Below are 16874 nucleotides of genomic sequence, written 5' to 3'. Positions count from 1 at the left end.
GCACCACTCACCACCCTGCTGTGCAAGTCAGAAACCTGCTGTCACCACTCTGACTTGCCCCAAAGTGCAAATTAGCTCAGCAAAAATGTTCCCATGAATGGCACCTTTGGGATAGCAGCTATCGTGTGTGTGTGTGTGTGTGTGGAGAGAGAGAGCACATGCTTTGTATTTCTGTTGTTCGTACTTTCCCCACCGCCTGCCCCCACTGCCAGTCCGGCTAAAATCCTGGTAACGTTCCAGATTTCAGTTTATAGAACATTCCCGCACAACCCCAGCCTGACCGCGGTGCCCCACCCAGCTGGGTCAGGTGCACACGCATCCTGTCCCCGCTCTTAGCACGTCCATCCCGCATGCGTGGCCTCTCACACGCATGTCCCCAGGACTGCCGGCTTGCCGAGGGCACGGCTGTGTTTGTCTCGTGCTTTTCTGTACCCTCAGCGTCTGGCACGGCTGTGGGTGGAGACTGAGACGGGAAGCCGACCCCGGGGGGCCCTGCTCCTGTGCAGGTGCGGTGGGAGGGCTGCTAACTGGGGTCTCACGGGCTCTCCTTCAGGCCTTCCCACCCTCTCCTTCTCTTATTCCCGAATCAGTGGATCTTAGGTAAAATTCCCCGGCATAAGGGTGCTTGGCTGACCCTGAGTGAGCCTAGCATCCAAACAATTCAGTACCTTTGCTCCTCGCTGGTGGTTCTGCCACTCAGTCTGCAGCTTCTGTCCCTGCTCTGCCGTCCGCCGTGCATGCCCGTGACATTCTTCCCTGCCCGTGTGGTCCTGGCAGCACGTGACTGGTGTTCAGGTGTGCTCCAGGGAGGACAGCCCGGACCCGAAGCCCCAGGTCACCAACAACAGACTTAGAAAGTAGGTCGGGCGCCCGGGTGGTTCAGTCCGTTAAGCTTCCGACTCTTGATATCTGTTCAGGTCATGATCTCATGGTTTGTGAGTTCAAGCCCCGCCTCTGGCTCCGAGATGGCCTGCTTGGGATTCTCGCACTCTCTCCCCTTCTCTCTCTGCTCCTCCCCCCTCCCAAAATAAATAAAAAGAAAGAAAGTAGGGAGGAGCCCTGCCCAGAATGGACGGAGCTGCTTTCTTCCCTGGAGATGGGAGAAGAAAAGCATACATAATTCAAGTGATGAATTGGATTGTTTTGGGTTCTCTGTTTACCACCGTCAAACATAATCTATTTCACGCATTTATACAGAATGCATAAAATAGGTCAGACTTCATGTTTTGCGGTTTGCTCATTTTCTCCTCCAGTTCCCTGGGCCGACGCGGCCCCCACGTGGAAGCGGAAAGGCCGGAAGCCGTGCGTGCTTAGAGGCGGTGGATGAAGGATTTCACACGCTGGGCCCCGGGTTAGATGCCGGTGAGCAGGCACAAGCTGTCAAGAGGCCAGGAGATATTTGGGAAGGAGTGTGGCATTCGGGGTCAGACAGGAACCCCAGCTTGGCTGCATCCATAGAATTCGGATCTCATCCTCCTCCCTCCCGCCATCCGTCCCTCTCGGTGCTGATGTGCGGGGGCGCCCAGACGTCATCCCCGATGAGACAGCCTCTCCCTTGGCCTCACTCGCTCCTTCCAGCTCCCACCCCACCTCACTCCTCCCTTTGCTGTCCGGCTTCCCCAGGTGGCCCACATCTACCGCGTCCTCTGCTGGAGTCACTCCCCGTCCCGTCATGGAGGGTCTGGCTCCACTGGCCACACCTCTCAACTGACTGTGCCCCAGTCCCAAGGCTTTAAACAACGCGTGGTGGCCCCCAAATCCCTGACCGACTGACCTCGCGGGTGGACTCGAGGCTGGAATATACGGGAAGGCTCTCCCCCTCCCCTTGGGTAGCTCTCGGACACCTGCTGCGCCCTGTCCTTCTTGGTGGCAGTGGACCAAGACGCCCACAGCCCTTTGCAGCACCCCTGCCCCCCTCCTCCTCGGTGGCCTCGCCTCAGCAGACACCGCCAGCAATGACTCCAACAGAAACTCCGGGGTCACCTTGATCTCGCCCCCAGTTCCACTGGCTCCTCTCCGAAGTGTGCCTCAGACCCCCTTTTCTCTCCCCGTCCTCGCCGGCCCTGCCTCCGGGGACCCTCCACGGTTTTTGCCTACGCTGCTGTGAAAGCCTCTTAAATTCTCTTCCCGGACTCTGCTCTGGCCTCCCATGGGTGTCACACACAGAAGAAAGAAGTGACCTACTCAGAACATAAACAGACACAATGTCAACACGCCTCTGCTTAAAACTCCCACTGTGCCTCCACCTCCAGAGCATCAAACATACCCCTTTGTGTCATGCCCCGCAGGCTGGACCCTGTCTGCCTCTCAGGCCTCCTGTGAGGCCGCGGCCTTCTCTGTCTGTGCGTCCGTGTGGGGGGTGAGGGGTGTGTGTCCTTCAGTTCTTCGAGCAACTTCCAGCTCCTTCCTCCTCAGGGCCTCCTCTTTGCTCTTCCCCTCGCCTCTGGGCTCTGCCGTGTGTGTGCACAATGGCATCGAACATTCTGGAAGGCAGAGCAGGTGACACAGACACCTGGGTACCCACCATCCAGCTCTATTACTTTAAATACAGTAATACGGAATCAGCCGAGGCCCCGCCCCCACCCCCGCTGTGCCTTCCAGAAGTCACCCCTGAATTTGGTATCTGTCGTTGCCCTCTCTCTTTTTGTACTTTCACGACACGTATTTGTCCCTCAACTATATCTAGTGTTTGGGGCACATGTAAAGTTGACGCAAATGGTGTTTTATTGTGGGAGGATCGGGTATGGCTCGGGAGATGGGTCCGCGCTGACGCACGTGGCTCTAGCTGTCACCACCACCTTGGCCCTCATTTCATCGGATACCTACGTCTAACTTTATCGATTCTCCTAATGATGGATAGCGGTGACAGTTTTCGACTTTTGGCCATCTTAACCGCAGCTGCAAAGAACATTTGTACACGTCTCCTTTGGCACGTATTTGAGTTTCTCTAGGGTAGACCCTTAAAAGCAGCATTTCAGAAGAAAAGCGGACGCGCCCCTCCAACTCGGCCAGGCGGCGCCAGGTGTTCATCCCCGCGGTTGCACCTGCCGGGGCCTGGGCGCCGTCGGGGCTGCCGCGCTCGGACGCGCCGCCAGGGGGCGCAACGACGCGCGCCGCCGCCTGGGCCGCGCCTGCACCTGCTGGTGCCCCACGGAGGGCCCGATCCCAGAGAAGCGACGGCGGGCGCTCTGTGGCCCCGGGTCGCTGAGGGGGGAGGGGGGGGGGATGTGGCCTTAATCCTTCTTTCAACCAACTCTTTTCGAAAGTGAAAGCAATACAGAACAAAAACTTCCCCACCTTGAACTAAAACTGTATATAAAGGACCCAGGATGTGAAAACACACATCTGTGTGTTTCACACCCGGAAAGTACAATGCTAGCATCTTAACGTATATATTTGCTTCAGATGTTTTCTTTTTAGGAAATTTAACATTCCAGAGTTTGCTTGGAGTTCTCCTCCCTAGTCCTTCACTTAAACTCTCCCCCACACCCCACCCCTCCAGCAGGCAGCTAAGCCCCTGGGTTTGAGCAGTGGCTTAGCCAAAGCATTAATTTCATAACACAGGTATGTATCCATAAGCAATTATATAGTAGTGTTTGCCTTTATTCACACAAATGGTTCTGTACCTAATATTCTGCAAGCTTCTTTCTTTTTAAAAAAATTTTTTTAACGTTTATTTATTTTTGAGACAGAGAGAGACAGAGCATGAACGGGGGAGAGTCAGAGAGAGAGGGAGACACAGAATCCGAAACAGACTCCAGGCTCCGAGCTGTCAGCACAGAGCCCCACGCGGGGCTCAAACTCACGGACCGCGAGATCATGACCCGAGCCGAAGTCGGACGCTTAACCGACTGAGCCACCCAGGCGCCCCTGCAAGCTTCTTTCTTATACACCCAACACTGGTCCCACGGCATAGCCACGTCCACGCCTGTGTATTCAGTTCAGTGTTCATCCGTTCTCCTAACGACATCTTTTAAAAATGTTTTCAGGTTTTGGCCATTCAAACAATGCTGTATATACACTCCGTGAGGGTGGAGATTTTCGTGTTTTGTTCACGCTCGGTTTTGAGCTCCTAGAAGTGTGCGATATGCTAGGTGCTCAGCACATCTGTATCGAGATTAATGAATAAACGAACAGCCTCGCACATGTTTCTAGGCTCACATGCAGAATTTGCCCAGAATGTACATACCGACGTGAAGTGGCTGGAATTTCCAGGTAAGCTGGCCACATGACTCTCTGAAGAGTATTGGAGCAATTTACATACCCCTCCCCCCCCCCCCCCCCCCCCCAGCAACTTGCAAGCTCCCGTTCTCCCAGCCGTGCTAACTCTGGTGCTTTGAGACTTTGGTGTATGTGTGTCCAGCTTGACCTATATAAACTCATATCTTATTGCCGCTTTAATTTGCACTCCCCTAATTCCTTTCCAACCACCGCCCCCCCCCCCCCCCCCCGCCATGATTTCCTCTGTGGCTTCTGGGTTATCAGATGAGCAGAAGTGGATTGGGGCGGGTTGAAGGTCAGTCACCCTCAAGCTCTCAAGGGTGCAGCCTGACGCCTGCATCGTGGGCCTGGAGGTCTCTCCACGCATCCCCAGCCTCCTTCCCTTCCCGGAGGGTTTTGAGTGCACCTGCCAGGCCAGACCCAGGACCCGCAGGACCGAGGAGTAAAGTGTGCAGACTTAGGCTCCCGTGTGGGGCAGGAGAGGGCTCCCTGGGTGCCCGTGCTGGTCTGTTCTTCTCCAGGCCCCCAGGTGGGGCTCAGGGGTACTCTGGTGTTCACAGCTGCCTCAACTCCACTGAAAATCTGCGTGTTCCTGCGCTGGGGGCGGGGGCGGCCTTTGGAGCCCCCGGCACTGCCCCTCCTTGGCAAGCACGGTGCCCTGAACCTGTGGGAGAACATACCATCTGGTCTGTTTGCTCGTCTATACTTGACAAATTGACCACCACTTGACAAAAGGAAGAAAGTATGAAGGTCAGGGGACAGACATCACGGGAGGGGTGGGGAGCAGGGGAAAGTTTGAGCTCATGGGGCACCCTTGGCCTTGGGGCACTAGGGAGACACGCCAGGGCACTGGACTGAATGCAGAATTGGGGCCACCACCGCTGCGGACCTTAGAATAGGGTCAGTTGGCTTAGGGCAGCGGCCCGAGATTTAAAACGCGACACCAGCGACTTGGCCAGGGCGGTGGCTGCGCGGGAGCGGGTGCCAGCCGCCGTGGGAAAGACACGCACCTCTAGCACGCGGGCGCGACACTCCCTTGAGGTCCTTTGGCATTTGAAAAGCATTAAAAGTCATAACCCGCAAGCCCAGAGGCTGGAACAACCCCTTTACACTCTCTGGCAACGCGTTAACGTCATTAACTTTCAGCAAGCGGGGAAAGCGGGTTCTTACTTAACTCGCATCTTCTGCAACGTCGTAAGGATCAGCAGCGGTGAGGCCTTGTCTCTCTTTGGCCGGCGTGAAATCACAAAGCACCGCAGCGCCGCCCGGCGACGGGGCCCTGCTGTCGCGCGGAACTGAAGAAAAAACGCGGAGCCCGGCGGGGTGGCCTCTGCTCAGAGGCCTGCGGCGCCTGCGCACTGGCGATCGGATGCAACCCACCCAGACCCTCCGGCAGGAGTGTCGTCGGCCCCTTCACCGACCGAATCTACCCACGTGTGTTCCGCCGCCCGCTCGGGGAGGTTTTAGCTCCTCGGCGCCAGTCGGCTCCCTGTGCGCATCTTTGCGTCACACTTCGGGTCACGCGTGCCACGGATCCGCCACTAGACGATATGCCCCGGATTATTCTTCCCGGTTCTGCGTCTCGGGGCAGGTACCCGGTCAGTCGGTTGCCACGTGTTTACGGAGCACCCGGGGTTCCAGGCATTGTGCTGGGCGCCGGCAGCATGGGCGAGGTCCCGACACTCTAGTAGGAGAGAGAGACAATGAAAGGAATCATAGGTGAGCAAGGGCCCGTGAGGGAGAAGGACAGATGCTTCGGGAATATGTGTGAGCGTATGTGGGGGCGCTTGGAAACCTTTTCCCAAGAAACGGTTTTAAACCGAGACCAAGGGGGGGGGGCGGGGGCGGGTGTTGGGAGCTGGGCACAGTTGGGGACAAAGCCTCGCTGGCAGAGGGAACAGCACCCCCCCAGGCTGTCACGGGCAGAGCACGGGATACCTGGTCGTGCGCAAGACGGGGTCAGCTCAGCAGGCAGGGTGGCCCAAACCTTACACTTTCCCAAGGTCGTCAGGCCTGCCCCTCAACTGGCTCCTGTGAGGTGATCTCTGAGCTCTTGAAACATCCTGCCTCATAAGGACGTCTTTGGGCACCTGAGACCCCGGGCCGGGCAGAGGGTGTGTGCTGACAACGTGACTGTGTGGACGCCAGGCTGCTTGGGGCCGGGCGGCCTCACTCTGCCCTCTGGGGCTGCAGACCGAGCGAGCGGCGAAGGTCAGTCACACCGGGGCTGCGTGCCTTTGTGAGTGCCCCCAGCAAAACCCCTGGGCACTACTAAGGCTCCGGTGAACCTCGCCGTCAGGCAGTATTTATGCATTTTCACAATTCCGGGGGAGATAAATGTGCCCGTGTGATGCATTTGGAAGCCCATGCCTGGTTTCCCCGGGCTCTGTCCCTTGTGCCTTCCTCCTGTGCTGATCGTCATTTGTGTCCTCTCTCTGCAATAATATAATTGGTAATGTAACAGTTTTGTTTGTGAGTCCTTCTAGCAAGAGTGGTCCTGGGGACCCCGAAAAGGACTGGATTCTTTGGGGCCTCGTAGGTCAGGGTCAAACGTAGCACTGTTCTCTCTGTGCACTTGATCCCAGTGTGGTTACTTTATTCAATTCTACTCCACGCCCCAGGCTGCACCCAGCTCCAACCAGCCCTCACAACAGGTGCCTAAACACGCAAATCGGTGAATTTGCTTGGCGTGGGCCTGGGGAGCCCAGCGGCACAGAAGACGCACTGCAGGAGGTGAGCAGTGCGACACGTGGGGCATCTACACTGGTTATTCCCCATCTGTCCCACCCTGGGTTTGGAGCAGGCTCACTACTCAGCACGCATCGCCGGAGGAGGACACAGTGATGTCTTTAGTATAAAAGGCAGGGGGGACATCCCAGAACTGTTGGCGGTGCTGAGTCCCATACACCGAAAGCTCAGAGGTGACATTGCCACTTTGTTTCGTGATCACATGTCCAGGGTGACAGAGCGAGTCAAGGGAAAAATAGGGTGAGAGGGTGGCCGAAGCAATTCAGGGAATTTGTTGGCACAAAGGATTCGGTTATCAAGGTTGCAAATAAGTCATCAACTTGAGGCATAGACGTGCACCAAGTGTTTCTCAGATTTCTGCTTGCTTGCACAAGCACAGGCCTTCTCGAGAGTACGCCTCGAGTCCATAATAGCGGAGACAAATTTTTAAGTAATGGAAGAGGTGCTTATGTGACTCACTTCTAAATCAATAGGGGACTATATTTTTGATGGTGCAGCAGGCTTGAGGCGGAAGCCGGCTGGGGTGGCGGCTGGTCAGGCAGGTCAACACTCCCAGGACAGAGTGGTGGTGCCCGTGGAGGGGGGGTGCATGATCCCAGAGCTCCACCGGGAGCCTGTTGGTCCAAATACTTTGTTTCTGGGGAAACACGAGATGCTGCTGTGTGTTTTCTAATGAGAACAATGTCCCCTCTCCACCCCTGAGAGACAAGGCATTTACAGTTAGAGAAACCCAGGTTTGAGTCCTGGTCTAGCTATGTGACTGGGCATGTTATTGAAACTCTCTGGGCCTCAGTTTACTCATAACATGCACTGGTCATTATCATGGCCTTGTTCGTAGGGTCGCTCTGCGGATCGACTGCGATAATGTCTGTCGGGCACTTGGCATAGAGCCTGGCACGCATTAAGGGCTCCAATAACGACAACAAAGCCAGAAAGGAGATTCGAGTTTTCAATAAATCATCGGATATTTTCAAGGGCTCAGTGACATTCACACGTGCCTCCAGATCGTCCTGCTGGGCGAGGACATCACAAGCTCCGAGTCCTGTAGTAGCAGCTGTGACAGAGGTGACCTGATGACCGGCTTCCCTGTTCGGGACTTAAACGCTGGGGCTGCATTTTAAGGAACAGCCACAGCTCGGATGCATTGGCTTCAGCGTCAGGTGCAGTGTGTTCTCTGACCTCCTCGGAGGATGGACAGAGGGACGTCAGAGGTTGTGTGAACACGGCCCTCGAGGCCGAGCTCTGACCATGAAGACAGACTGCCACACGCGACTGGGGCTGGGGGGAGGTCGGGCAGCGGGAGCAGGGTCCCTGTTTGATCCCAGCTCGGTCACTGCAAATGTGGGCAAGTTAGCCAGCTCTGCACGCCTCAGTTTATCTATAAAAAGGGGAAAATACCTGATTCGCAGAGCGGTTGTAAGGAGAAGATGGTATAACACGATGTGTGTAAAACAGCTGCTACGCGGTCGGTGCTTCATAAATGGGACGGTTCAGTCACGACGCAGCGTGAGATGCATTCGTGGTCACTGATGCTGTTTTGCGACACAACGGTCCCGTGAGACCAAATTAGTTTCCTTCTTAGGAAAAATGGCAACGCAGACAGCAGAAGTTTTGGTCTGAGGCTCGGCGCAGGAGTGCGGTTCATTCTGGGAAATGGTTCGAGATCTGGATCAAATCCCTGGTCCCCGTGACGTGCTCATCATTCTCCTGGGGAGACCTGGGGGCCCGGGCACGAGGAGCGGACTTCCTTCACCAGGGGGAGGAAGGGCCGCCCCGTGGGACAGGTCCCTACGCGGTGGGTGCAGGATACATGATGCAGACGGATCTCTGCACAGGAGGACGCATGTCCCCCCCCCCCCCCCCCCAGGGCGGGGACACATGGCCTGGGAAGAGCCCACGGAGAAGTACCCCTGTGGGGCTTGCGGCAGGCGAAGCGGAGGAGGAAGAACCAGGGAGCAGTGTCTCAGAGAGCGGCCCGTGCGCCTCCTGTCCCGATTCTGGTTGCTCGCGCATCCGAACAGCTTTCCGGGAGAGGAACCGAAACGGCGCCGGCCGCAGAACCCGAATGACGTGGACGGATGTCTTCCACTTAGAACGGCCTCCACCGGGCAGGGATGGCAAGCCACCTGCCGGACCGTAAACGTGAGCTGTAAAGACACGGGGGTGTGAGTCCACATCACTGCAGACGGTGAAAGTGAACGGTGTCTGTCACCATCTTGGAAAGCCACCCTGGGCAAGGGGGCGGGGCTGGGAACGGGCAGCAGGAAGCGCTGCAAGACGGAAGCGTTTGATGGCGTCTGGCCCTTTCCCCACCCCTCGAGACGCTTGCGTCCACAGGAGAAATGCCCGAGCACGTTCCTATAGGGAACGAAAGCTCACGGTTGCCTCTGGTGCTTTGCTGGGCCGAGGCACTGGTTCCCAACTGGGGCCAATTTTGTCCTCCTGGGGGACATTTGGCAATGCCTGGAAGCATTCTCGAGGTCCCATTTTGGGGGGGGGGGGGTAGGCACGCTACCGGCATCTGGTGCGTGGAGAGATCACGGATGTTGCTAAACACCATACGGCGCGCAGATGGCCTCGCAACCAAGAAGAAGCGTCAGCCCCAGATGCCAGCGGTGCTGAGCTGGAGGGAGCCTGGTTTGAGGGGGGGGGGGGGGGGGGCACAGGCTCCGTGTCGGCGGGGGTGGCCCGTTCCTCACACCCGTCATCTCAGTGAAGGTGGGACGGGGAAGGGAGGCCTGTAGCCCCTCCTTGGTGGTCACAGGAGAGGCGAGCAGGCCTCTGCTCCCAATCCCCAAGTATCTGGGGGTGGGGGTGCGCCCAAAAGGCGCCTCAGGCTAACCTCCCCAGGTAGGTGGAAGGATACGGGCAGAGTTTTTCATCTCAAGTCAACTCTTACTTATTTAAAAACCGATTTCCTTAAGCACATAATTATATGTTTATTTCCCCGAGGAACTCTTGAGGCAGCAGAGATCTGCTTGAATTATGGGGACGGAGGCTGCATAGGGGGCTCTAATGGGGTTAGAAAAATGTTCCGTCTCCTCTGAAGGAGCCCCGGGAGGAAGGGAAGGGCAGGCTCCCCTCCTGCCGTCCAGAGGACAGGATGCGGGGGGTGGGAGCGGAGGGCAGGAGTGTGAGGACTGGCTGCTCAACAGGGCCTGGCAGGATCAGAGCAGACGTGAACCCTGGGGTGCAGCCTCGAGCCCCCACTTCCCTGTTCCCATCCTGGTGGGTGGAGGGGAGGGGTCCGGGGAGCAAGCCATCCACAGGCTTGCTCCCTTCACGCACGTGTGCACACACACACGCACGCGCTCCCCTGTGGAAGGGGGCTCTGGTGCACGCACGCACGCACACACGCACACACACACTCCCCTGTGGAAGGGGGCTCTGGCACGCACACGCACGCACGCACACACTCCCCTGTGGAAGGGGGCTCTGGCACACGCACACACACACATGCACACACACTCTCCTGTGGAAGGGGGCTCTGGCACATGCACACATGCACACGCACACACACACTCCCCTGTGGAAAGGGGCTCTGGCACACGCACGCGCACACACGCTCCCCTGTGGAAGGGGGCTCTGGTGCACATGGGAGAAACAGGCCCAGGCCTCCGGTGAGGCGGCAGGTGGAACAGGTGGCCGGGCTTCGGTGCATCGGTCTCCGAGCCGCTTCCGGCTAGGCTGCAGCCGGAGTGCCTGCAACTGTGGGTGCCTCTCACGCGCGGCCTGGCCCGGCTGGTGGGGACCCAGGGGAGCAGGATGAAGGACCGATTACTCGGCTCTGATAGTCCTCAGCGGAGAGGGGCCCTTAGTTAGTCCGCTGTAGGACTGGAACTTAACGGCCTGTCTCCCTTCCGGGGACAGCGGCAAGACTCCAGCCGTAACACTGCGTGAGAGAGCAGAAAGATGGGTCAGGAGCGGGCGGCTTGGGCCTGCCTCTGGCCTAGGCTATACGGGACGGGGTCCGCGGTGGGGGGGCTGGCCTCCTTCCTCTGTGTCCACTGCATCTGGAAGGCAGGTCTGTCCCACTGCCCCTGTCCGTGCTGCGGCCCTGTCCGCGCCCGTCCCTGCAGGAGGTGGTGAGTCATCTCACTCAGCTGGAGCCTCCGCACCTGACAAGGCCGGGGACGCACAGCACTCAGGACGTGGTTCAGGACCAACCTCTGCCTCGTGCAGCCCGGCCTGCCGCACAACAGGGGACGGGGATTCAGACAGAAGTTACAATAAAGAGTCCATGTGGCTGGTCTACCCCATTCATCCTGTGCCTCAAAGGCTCTGGGCCTTCTAGAATGGTCTCCAACCGGGAAGGGAAGGGAACATCAGAGAAACACGCTAAGAGTCATGGCCCCGCATCCCTTCATCTAACCATCAAATAGCCCTCTCCACACAACCTCCCAGGCTGGCTCGGTTCCAGCCTCCCTGGGCCTGGGGCTGGGGGACAGTGTCACAGGCAGGGGCTCACGGGGGAGCCCAGAAGCCCACGGCTGGTAAGAGACGCCTGGTCCTGCGGAACTGGCAATAGTAGTTATCTGTGCGCACAACACCCAGGCCTTCTCCGTCTCGAGAGGGTGGACAGGATGACACAGGAGGGGCATGCGGGTCCAGACTGAGGGGTTGTGTCCACAGGACGCTTCCGGCCTGTGAGCATCAGAGACCCCGGGCCCCTGGGGATCTGTGACCTTTTCGCTGACCGGCTCCCCAGGAGAGACATCAAAGATTGTCAGAGAACAGACACATAGCGTCTCAGCATCTTTCAGGGGCTGAAGACGTGTGCTGTGGTCCCGGCACACCCTTCCACTTTCTAGAAGCCTGGCCTTGGGCCTGGGCCTGAGCTACTTCACCCAAAGAACAGCGATGGCCCTGCTGTCATTCCTGGGTCACAGGGCTAGCGTGAGGCTCCAGTTAGTTGGCATGTGGGAATGCTTTGTAAACTGCACGGGGCTATACACTGCGAGCTGGCTCTTCGAAGTTATTTATTCGGGGAAGCAGCGGAGGCCCCCCCCCCCCCGGCCCCCCTGCAGTGCAGCCCCAGCCCTCTCTTTGGTCAAGGCCTGCCTGCAGGGAATGGCCACTCAGTCTCTTGAGCCAGCGGGAGGGCCTGGTGCTTCCAGTGCAGGTCAGGGCATGGGCCAGGCAGATGGGTGCCGGGGGCCCTTATTTAGTCCGCTGGTAGAACTGGAAGACGGCTTTCTCCTGTTCGTAGGTCTCGATGGAGCCGGGTCGAAGGCGCCGGAGTTCAGCAATGGCATCTCCCGCGGCCAGGCCCCTCTCTTTCACCAGGTAACAGGCCAGCATGGTGCCAGTGCGGCCAAAGCCCAGGGCACAGTGCACTCCCACAGCCTGCGAAGAAGCAGCTTGGTCGGTGGAACCTGGTGCCCTACCCCTCCCCCCCTGCCCTTCCCTTACACCCCTCCCTCTCCCTGCAGCTGCTGCTTCTGGGTGAGGCCCAGGACCTCACAGGCCGGCTCAGGCTCTCAGGAGCCGGAGAAGTGACATCAAAGTCAGGGAGGGCTGTTCCGTCCCTTGTGGTTTGGAGGCTGCCAATCACACCTCAAGTAGCTGGTTCAAGAGCCGGGTTCCTGGCCTGCCCGCCCACAACCCTCTACCTGCACTGACCAGTGACACCCCCACTCCCCCGCCCGCCTCCCCCCTGTCCCACCCCCCGCGGAGCGCGGAGCCGCTGCTCATCCGGATTGAGATATGACATAAAGTACAACCAGGTTTTGAAGACGTGGTACAAAAAAGTATTAAAATATCTCATGAGGAATTTATATTGATTATATTGCTGAAATGGTAATATTTTAGACTTACTGGGTTAACCTACATCATCAAAACGAGTTTCCCCTCATTCTTCTTTACCTTTTCAAAATGTGGCTGCTAGAAACTTTAAAATTGCAAATGTGGTTCCGTTATATTTGGACTAAGTGTGGCTCGGGAGAGCGCTCACGAGCCACTGCCTTCCACCCGCATGTCGCCCCAGTGCGGCCACCCTTCTGCCTCTCAGCTCACAACACTCGTTGCTTCCTTGCGGGCCCTACCCGCCACTGCGCGCCTCCGCCCGTCTTCTCGTCCTGGCCCCTGGGCGCTCCCTCTGCTCCCCGAGTCCCGCGAAGTCCCTCCCTGCCCGGCCCCGCCCAGTCCCCCCGCAGGCTCCTCCCTGTCCCTCCCCCCCGCTCACCCCCTGTAGGCCCCTCCCTCCCCAGCCCCGCCCTGTCCCCGCCCAGTCCCCCGCGAGCTCCTCCCTGCCCGGCCCCGCCCTGCTCCCAGCTGACGCTTGCAGGCTCCTCGGTGCCCGGCCCCGCCCCGCCCCGCGCAGGCCCCTCCCAGCCCCCCGCTGACCCCCGCAGGCTCCTCCCCGCCCACTGACCTCCCCGCGCGCGTTGGCCTCGTCCACTATCCGCACGAAGCGGTCGATCTGCTCGGGGGCCGGTGGACAGAAGTCCGGGATGCGCAGCCGGTGCAGCGTGAGGCCGGGGCAGGTGTCGCTGTGCGGGGGCCCGCGCTCCGTCAGGGACACCAAGTGCCGCACGCCCCGGTCCAGCAGGAACTGGTAGTGAGCGGGCAGCCGCGGCAGCGCCAGACCCGCCAGTCGGCCCGGGAGCACCCACGAAAAGTTGGGGGGCTGCACCCCCATGGCGGCGGCAGGGCACGCGACCGCGCCAGCCCCTCGTCCCCCGCCCGCCCCCGGGGCCCGGCACCACCCACCCGCGCCCTGGTACCACGTGGGCTCCGCGCCCCGTCCGGCGACGCCCCGTCCCGGCGCGGGGATTGGCCCACCCGCCTCGGGGGCGGGGCTGGAGCGCCGGACCGACGAGACGGGCGCCGCGAGCCGGCCGCAGTCCGGGGCAGCGCGCTCGTTGATTGGTTGGGTAGCCGGTAATGGGCGGGATTGCCGCAGCGGTGCTCACGGGGATTGGTGGAGCTACTCAAACAGCCGGAGGCAAACCTAGAGGCCGGGATGAATTGCTTTCTGCGCACGACGCCACCCGGGGTCGGGCTCTGCTGCTCCCTGGCGGCCGGTGGCAGTTATTACATCAGTGTCCCCTGCCCCTGCAACCCCAGGGCCTGGCCTCATGGAGTCTTCCTTCACAGTGGACGCCCAGCAGATCTTCCGCCTCCGGGGAGGAACCCCTTCTATGATGACCGACTGGTCTCTCCAGTGACTTGGTGAACCCGTCCAGCTGGGGCGATCACCGCTGCGGGGACTCTTCTCATTTTCTATCGCTGGAATTCTTCAAAAAACTACGGGGCTGCCATCTGGTGCCCTGAAATCTTACCCGGGTAGGTATTGGAGTCCAATGATAATAACAACCCACAGCATAAGAATTACCGTTTATTGAGCATTTGCTACATGCCAGTGTTCTAAGCACTTTACCTGTAGGAACTGATTTAATTGCCGCCATAATCTTACGATGTGGATAATCTAATGCACCCTGCTTTACAGGTGAGAAAACTGAGGCTCCAGAGAGGTTCAGGAATGCCACCGATATGACTAATGTCCGGGGATTTGAAACCAGACAGCCTGGCGCCGGCATCTTTAACGCCCCAGTTTTGTTTGCTCAGGTTAAATGAAAGGATGCTGCCTCTTCATATAACCGCCCTCACACTCCCAAATCATCTGCGTGAAGCAAGTGCAGCACTTCTTAATTTCTTTTCATATTTCATGACTTCCAGGCTGAGTCACCCTCCGGTGGGGAGACCAGAGTTCATCAGCCTTGCTCGGAGAAGGTGGGGACCCAGCTCTGAGCACAGCGCCTTCCCTGTGATCTGACCCGCCCACATCCTCTTTTGGACAATGCGCTTGCTAGTGATGCAGACTAATTATAATTGTGAAAATATTTAACCCTCCTTGAATTTGCTCATGTGCCAGGCCCTGTGCCAGGCGCTTTCTGGAAGAACAACACGCGGACGGTATTTTTATGTCCCTCTTGTACGGGAGTAATCTGAGGATTGGACAAGTTGGTTAACCTGGTCAAGGACTCTCAACCAGTATGTGGCTGGGCTGGCTGAGCCCAGGCCTCCCTGAGCCCAAGACCAGGGCACTTAGCCATACAGATGCGCTTCCCTCCCCCTGTCCCCTCCAGCCCCTGATGCACACATTGGGCCATTGAAAGCTCTGGTTCCAGCAATATGGAAAGGAACTTTCTTCCCCCAAAGTTCAGAGGCTCTGCTGACCCTGCGGAAGATGCACTTACCGTTCACCCAGACAGGGCTGAACATTGCCTCCCCCTCGCTCGCTGGGTGCCAGGAGCTGAGCCATTTCCCCTTTCCCTGCCTTCCCTCCAACCCGAGCCTTGATGAGGCCCTTCCTTTTGGCACTCACATTTCCTACCAACCCCTGATCACTCTTCTTGCCTATCCCCATCCATCCATCCCCTCCTTGCCTGCTGTGGCTCCCCAGGGCTTCTGGCTGCACTGACTGTGGAGAGAAGTCTCCAGGGCTCCTGGGGTTGAACATTTCTTGGTCCCCCTGTCTTGCTCTCCTGTCTTTGCAGCCCTCACTCGTCAGAGGAAAACTTCCCACATGCCTCCCTGCCACCCGGTGCCCCTTCCTTGTCTCCTTGAGATCTACGTCAAAGCCTATCTTCTCTGGAGCTATTTCTGGGGAAGACAGAGATTCCCTTCTCCCTTGAGCCCCTAACAGTGACTCTCCCCTTGTGCATCCTTCCACCTGCCTGGGCCCCCTTATGGAGAGCCTGTAGGAACTCCTTTCTTCTCTACAGCTGTGCCCTTCCCTTCCAACAGAGCCCCGGTGAAAAGGGCCCAGGGTCCCTGCCTTGGGCTGTGTCCCATGGCCAGGGGTGCTGTTTAACTTTTTGTCTTGGGCCTCGGGAGTCTCAGACTGAAAGGAAGACCCCTCTGTGATGGTTTCCTGGCCCAGACCTTTGCCACTAACCACGTCAGCGCCTTGCATGCCCCGTATGATACTGGTTTTCCTTCAGGTGTTACCTGACGCTCAGGAAGAGTTAGGCTTTTTTTTTTTCTTTTTTCTGGGCTCGCCCCTCACCTTATATAAATATGTAGTCCCAGGCAACAGTTATTTTATTGCATTGTGGTTACCTCTTTGTGTTGAAGCCAAGGCTGCATCATTCCGTCTTTGAATTTCATCTTTGAATTCCACAGATCTAACGTGGAGTCTGATACGCAGTGCTCAGAAGTGTGCAGTGAACCAACGAATGGGGGAGAAAAAAGAGTGCATAGGCCAGACTGAGAAGACACACTTCTGGGAGCGTACGTGAGTCTCCGGGACTCTGTGACAACGGGTGATGTGTCGCTTCTTAATCGCGTGGATTTGAGGACCGTATTGGGTGTCCTGTAACACCTTCTTATGGTGTGTTTTTTACCTGTCTGTGCTTTTAAGGAAAGAACACCTGTGTCGGTATGATCCTGGCTAAGTCTAATTACTAGTTTTGTTAAAGAGGATAAATAACCCTTGGTTTTTTTTTAGAGCTCCTCTCCTGTTGTGAGCGCGTGTGTGTGATTGCGTGTGTATGTGAGTGTGTTGGGGGGGGGGCCATATTCCCGGAGAACGTTCTGTTGACACTGATGGTGAGCTGAGTAAGAAGCTTAATTTCCCCGACTTGAAGGAATTTACAACATACTTGCGAGGATTTAGACTCAAATGTCATTGTTCTCATATAATGAAGCACTAAATTCCTCATCAAAGATAATCAGTTAATATATATTAAAACGTTAATTGTGTAGTAAAAATAACAAGCACAAAGAAGTCAGCAGGGGAAAGATAAGCCTGGGTTAGAATCACCAGAAAGTCCTGTGACCTTACATTTTGTTCCCTCCATTGCGAAATCCTACAAGTCACTTTTCATTGGACCACCTGGGTGGCTCAGTCGGTTGAGCGTCCGACTCCTGGTTTGGGCTCAGGTCATGATCTCGAGGTT

General features: G+C 57.6%; 1 protein-coding gene and 2 long non-coding RNA genes across 3 annotated transcripts; 2 read left to right on the top strand and 1 right to left on the bottom strand.

Moving 5' to 3' along the window:
* Positions 1–5832: 5832 nt before the first annotated feature.
* On the top strand, positions 5833–16420 carry LOC109257298 (uncharacterized). The gene is made up of 2 exons (XR_008424524.1): positions 5833–5940; positions 16099–16420. It is a non-coding gene; the product is annotated as an uncharacterized LOC109257298 (long non-coding RNA).
* Positions 8553–9125, top strand: LOC128778811 (uncharacterized). The gene is made up of 2 exons (XR_008424525.1): positions 8553–8625; positions 8837–9125. It is a non-coding gene; the product is annotated as an uncharacterized LOC128778811 (long non-coding RNA).
* DUSP23 (dual specificity phosphatase 23) lies at positions 11932–13691 on the bottom strand. The gene is made up of 2 exons (XM_053908897.1): positions 13343–13691; positions 11932–12315 (listed from the first exon to the last, which is right to left on the bottom strand). The coding sequence occupies exons 1-2, from the start codon at positions 13607–13609 to the stop codon at positions 12130–12132; spliced, it is 453 nt and encodes a 150-aa protein (XP_053764872.1). The 5' UTR covers positions 13610–13691; the 3' UTR covers positions 11932–12129.
* Positions 16421–16874: the final 454 nt, after the last annotated feature.

The sequence above is a fragment of the Panthera pardus genome, unplaced genomic scaffold (genome assembly GCF_024362965.1).
Source record: "Panthera pardus isolate Hobbes unplaced genomic scaffold, ASM2436296v1 HiC_scaffold_21, whole genome shotgun sequence".
NCBI classification, from domain to species: Eukaryota; Metazoa; Chordata; class Mammalia; order Carnivora; family Felidae; genus Panthera; species Panthera pardus.
This window is presented reverse-complemented; position numbering and strand designations above follow the sequence as displayed.

Coding starts and splice junctions, on each gene's coding strand:
- DUSP23 (XM_053908897.1), bottom strand. CDS start 13,609: ATGGGGGTGCAGCCCCCCAACTTTTCGTGGGTGCTCCCGGGCCGACTG. Junction 12,316..13,342: donor AGGCCAACGCGCGCGGGGAG/GTCAGTGGGCGG, acceptor GCTTCTTCGCAG/GCTGTGGGAGTGCACTGTGC.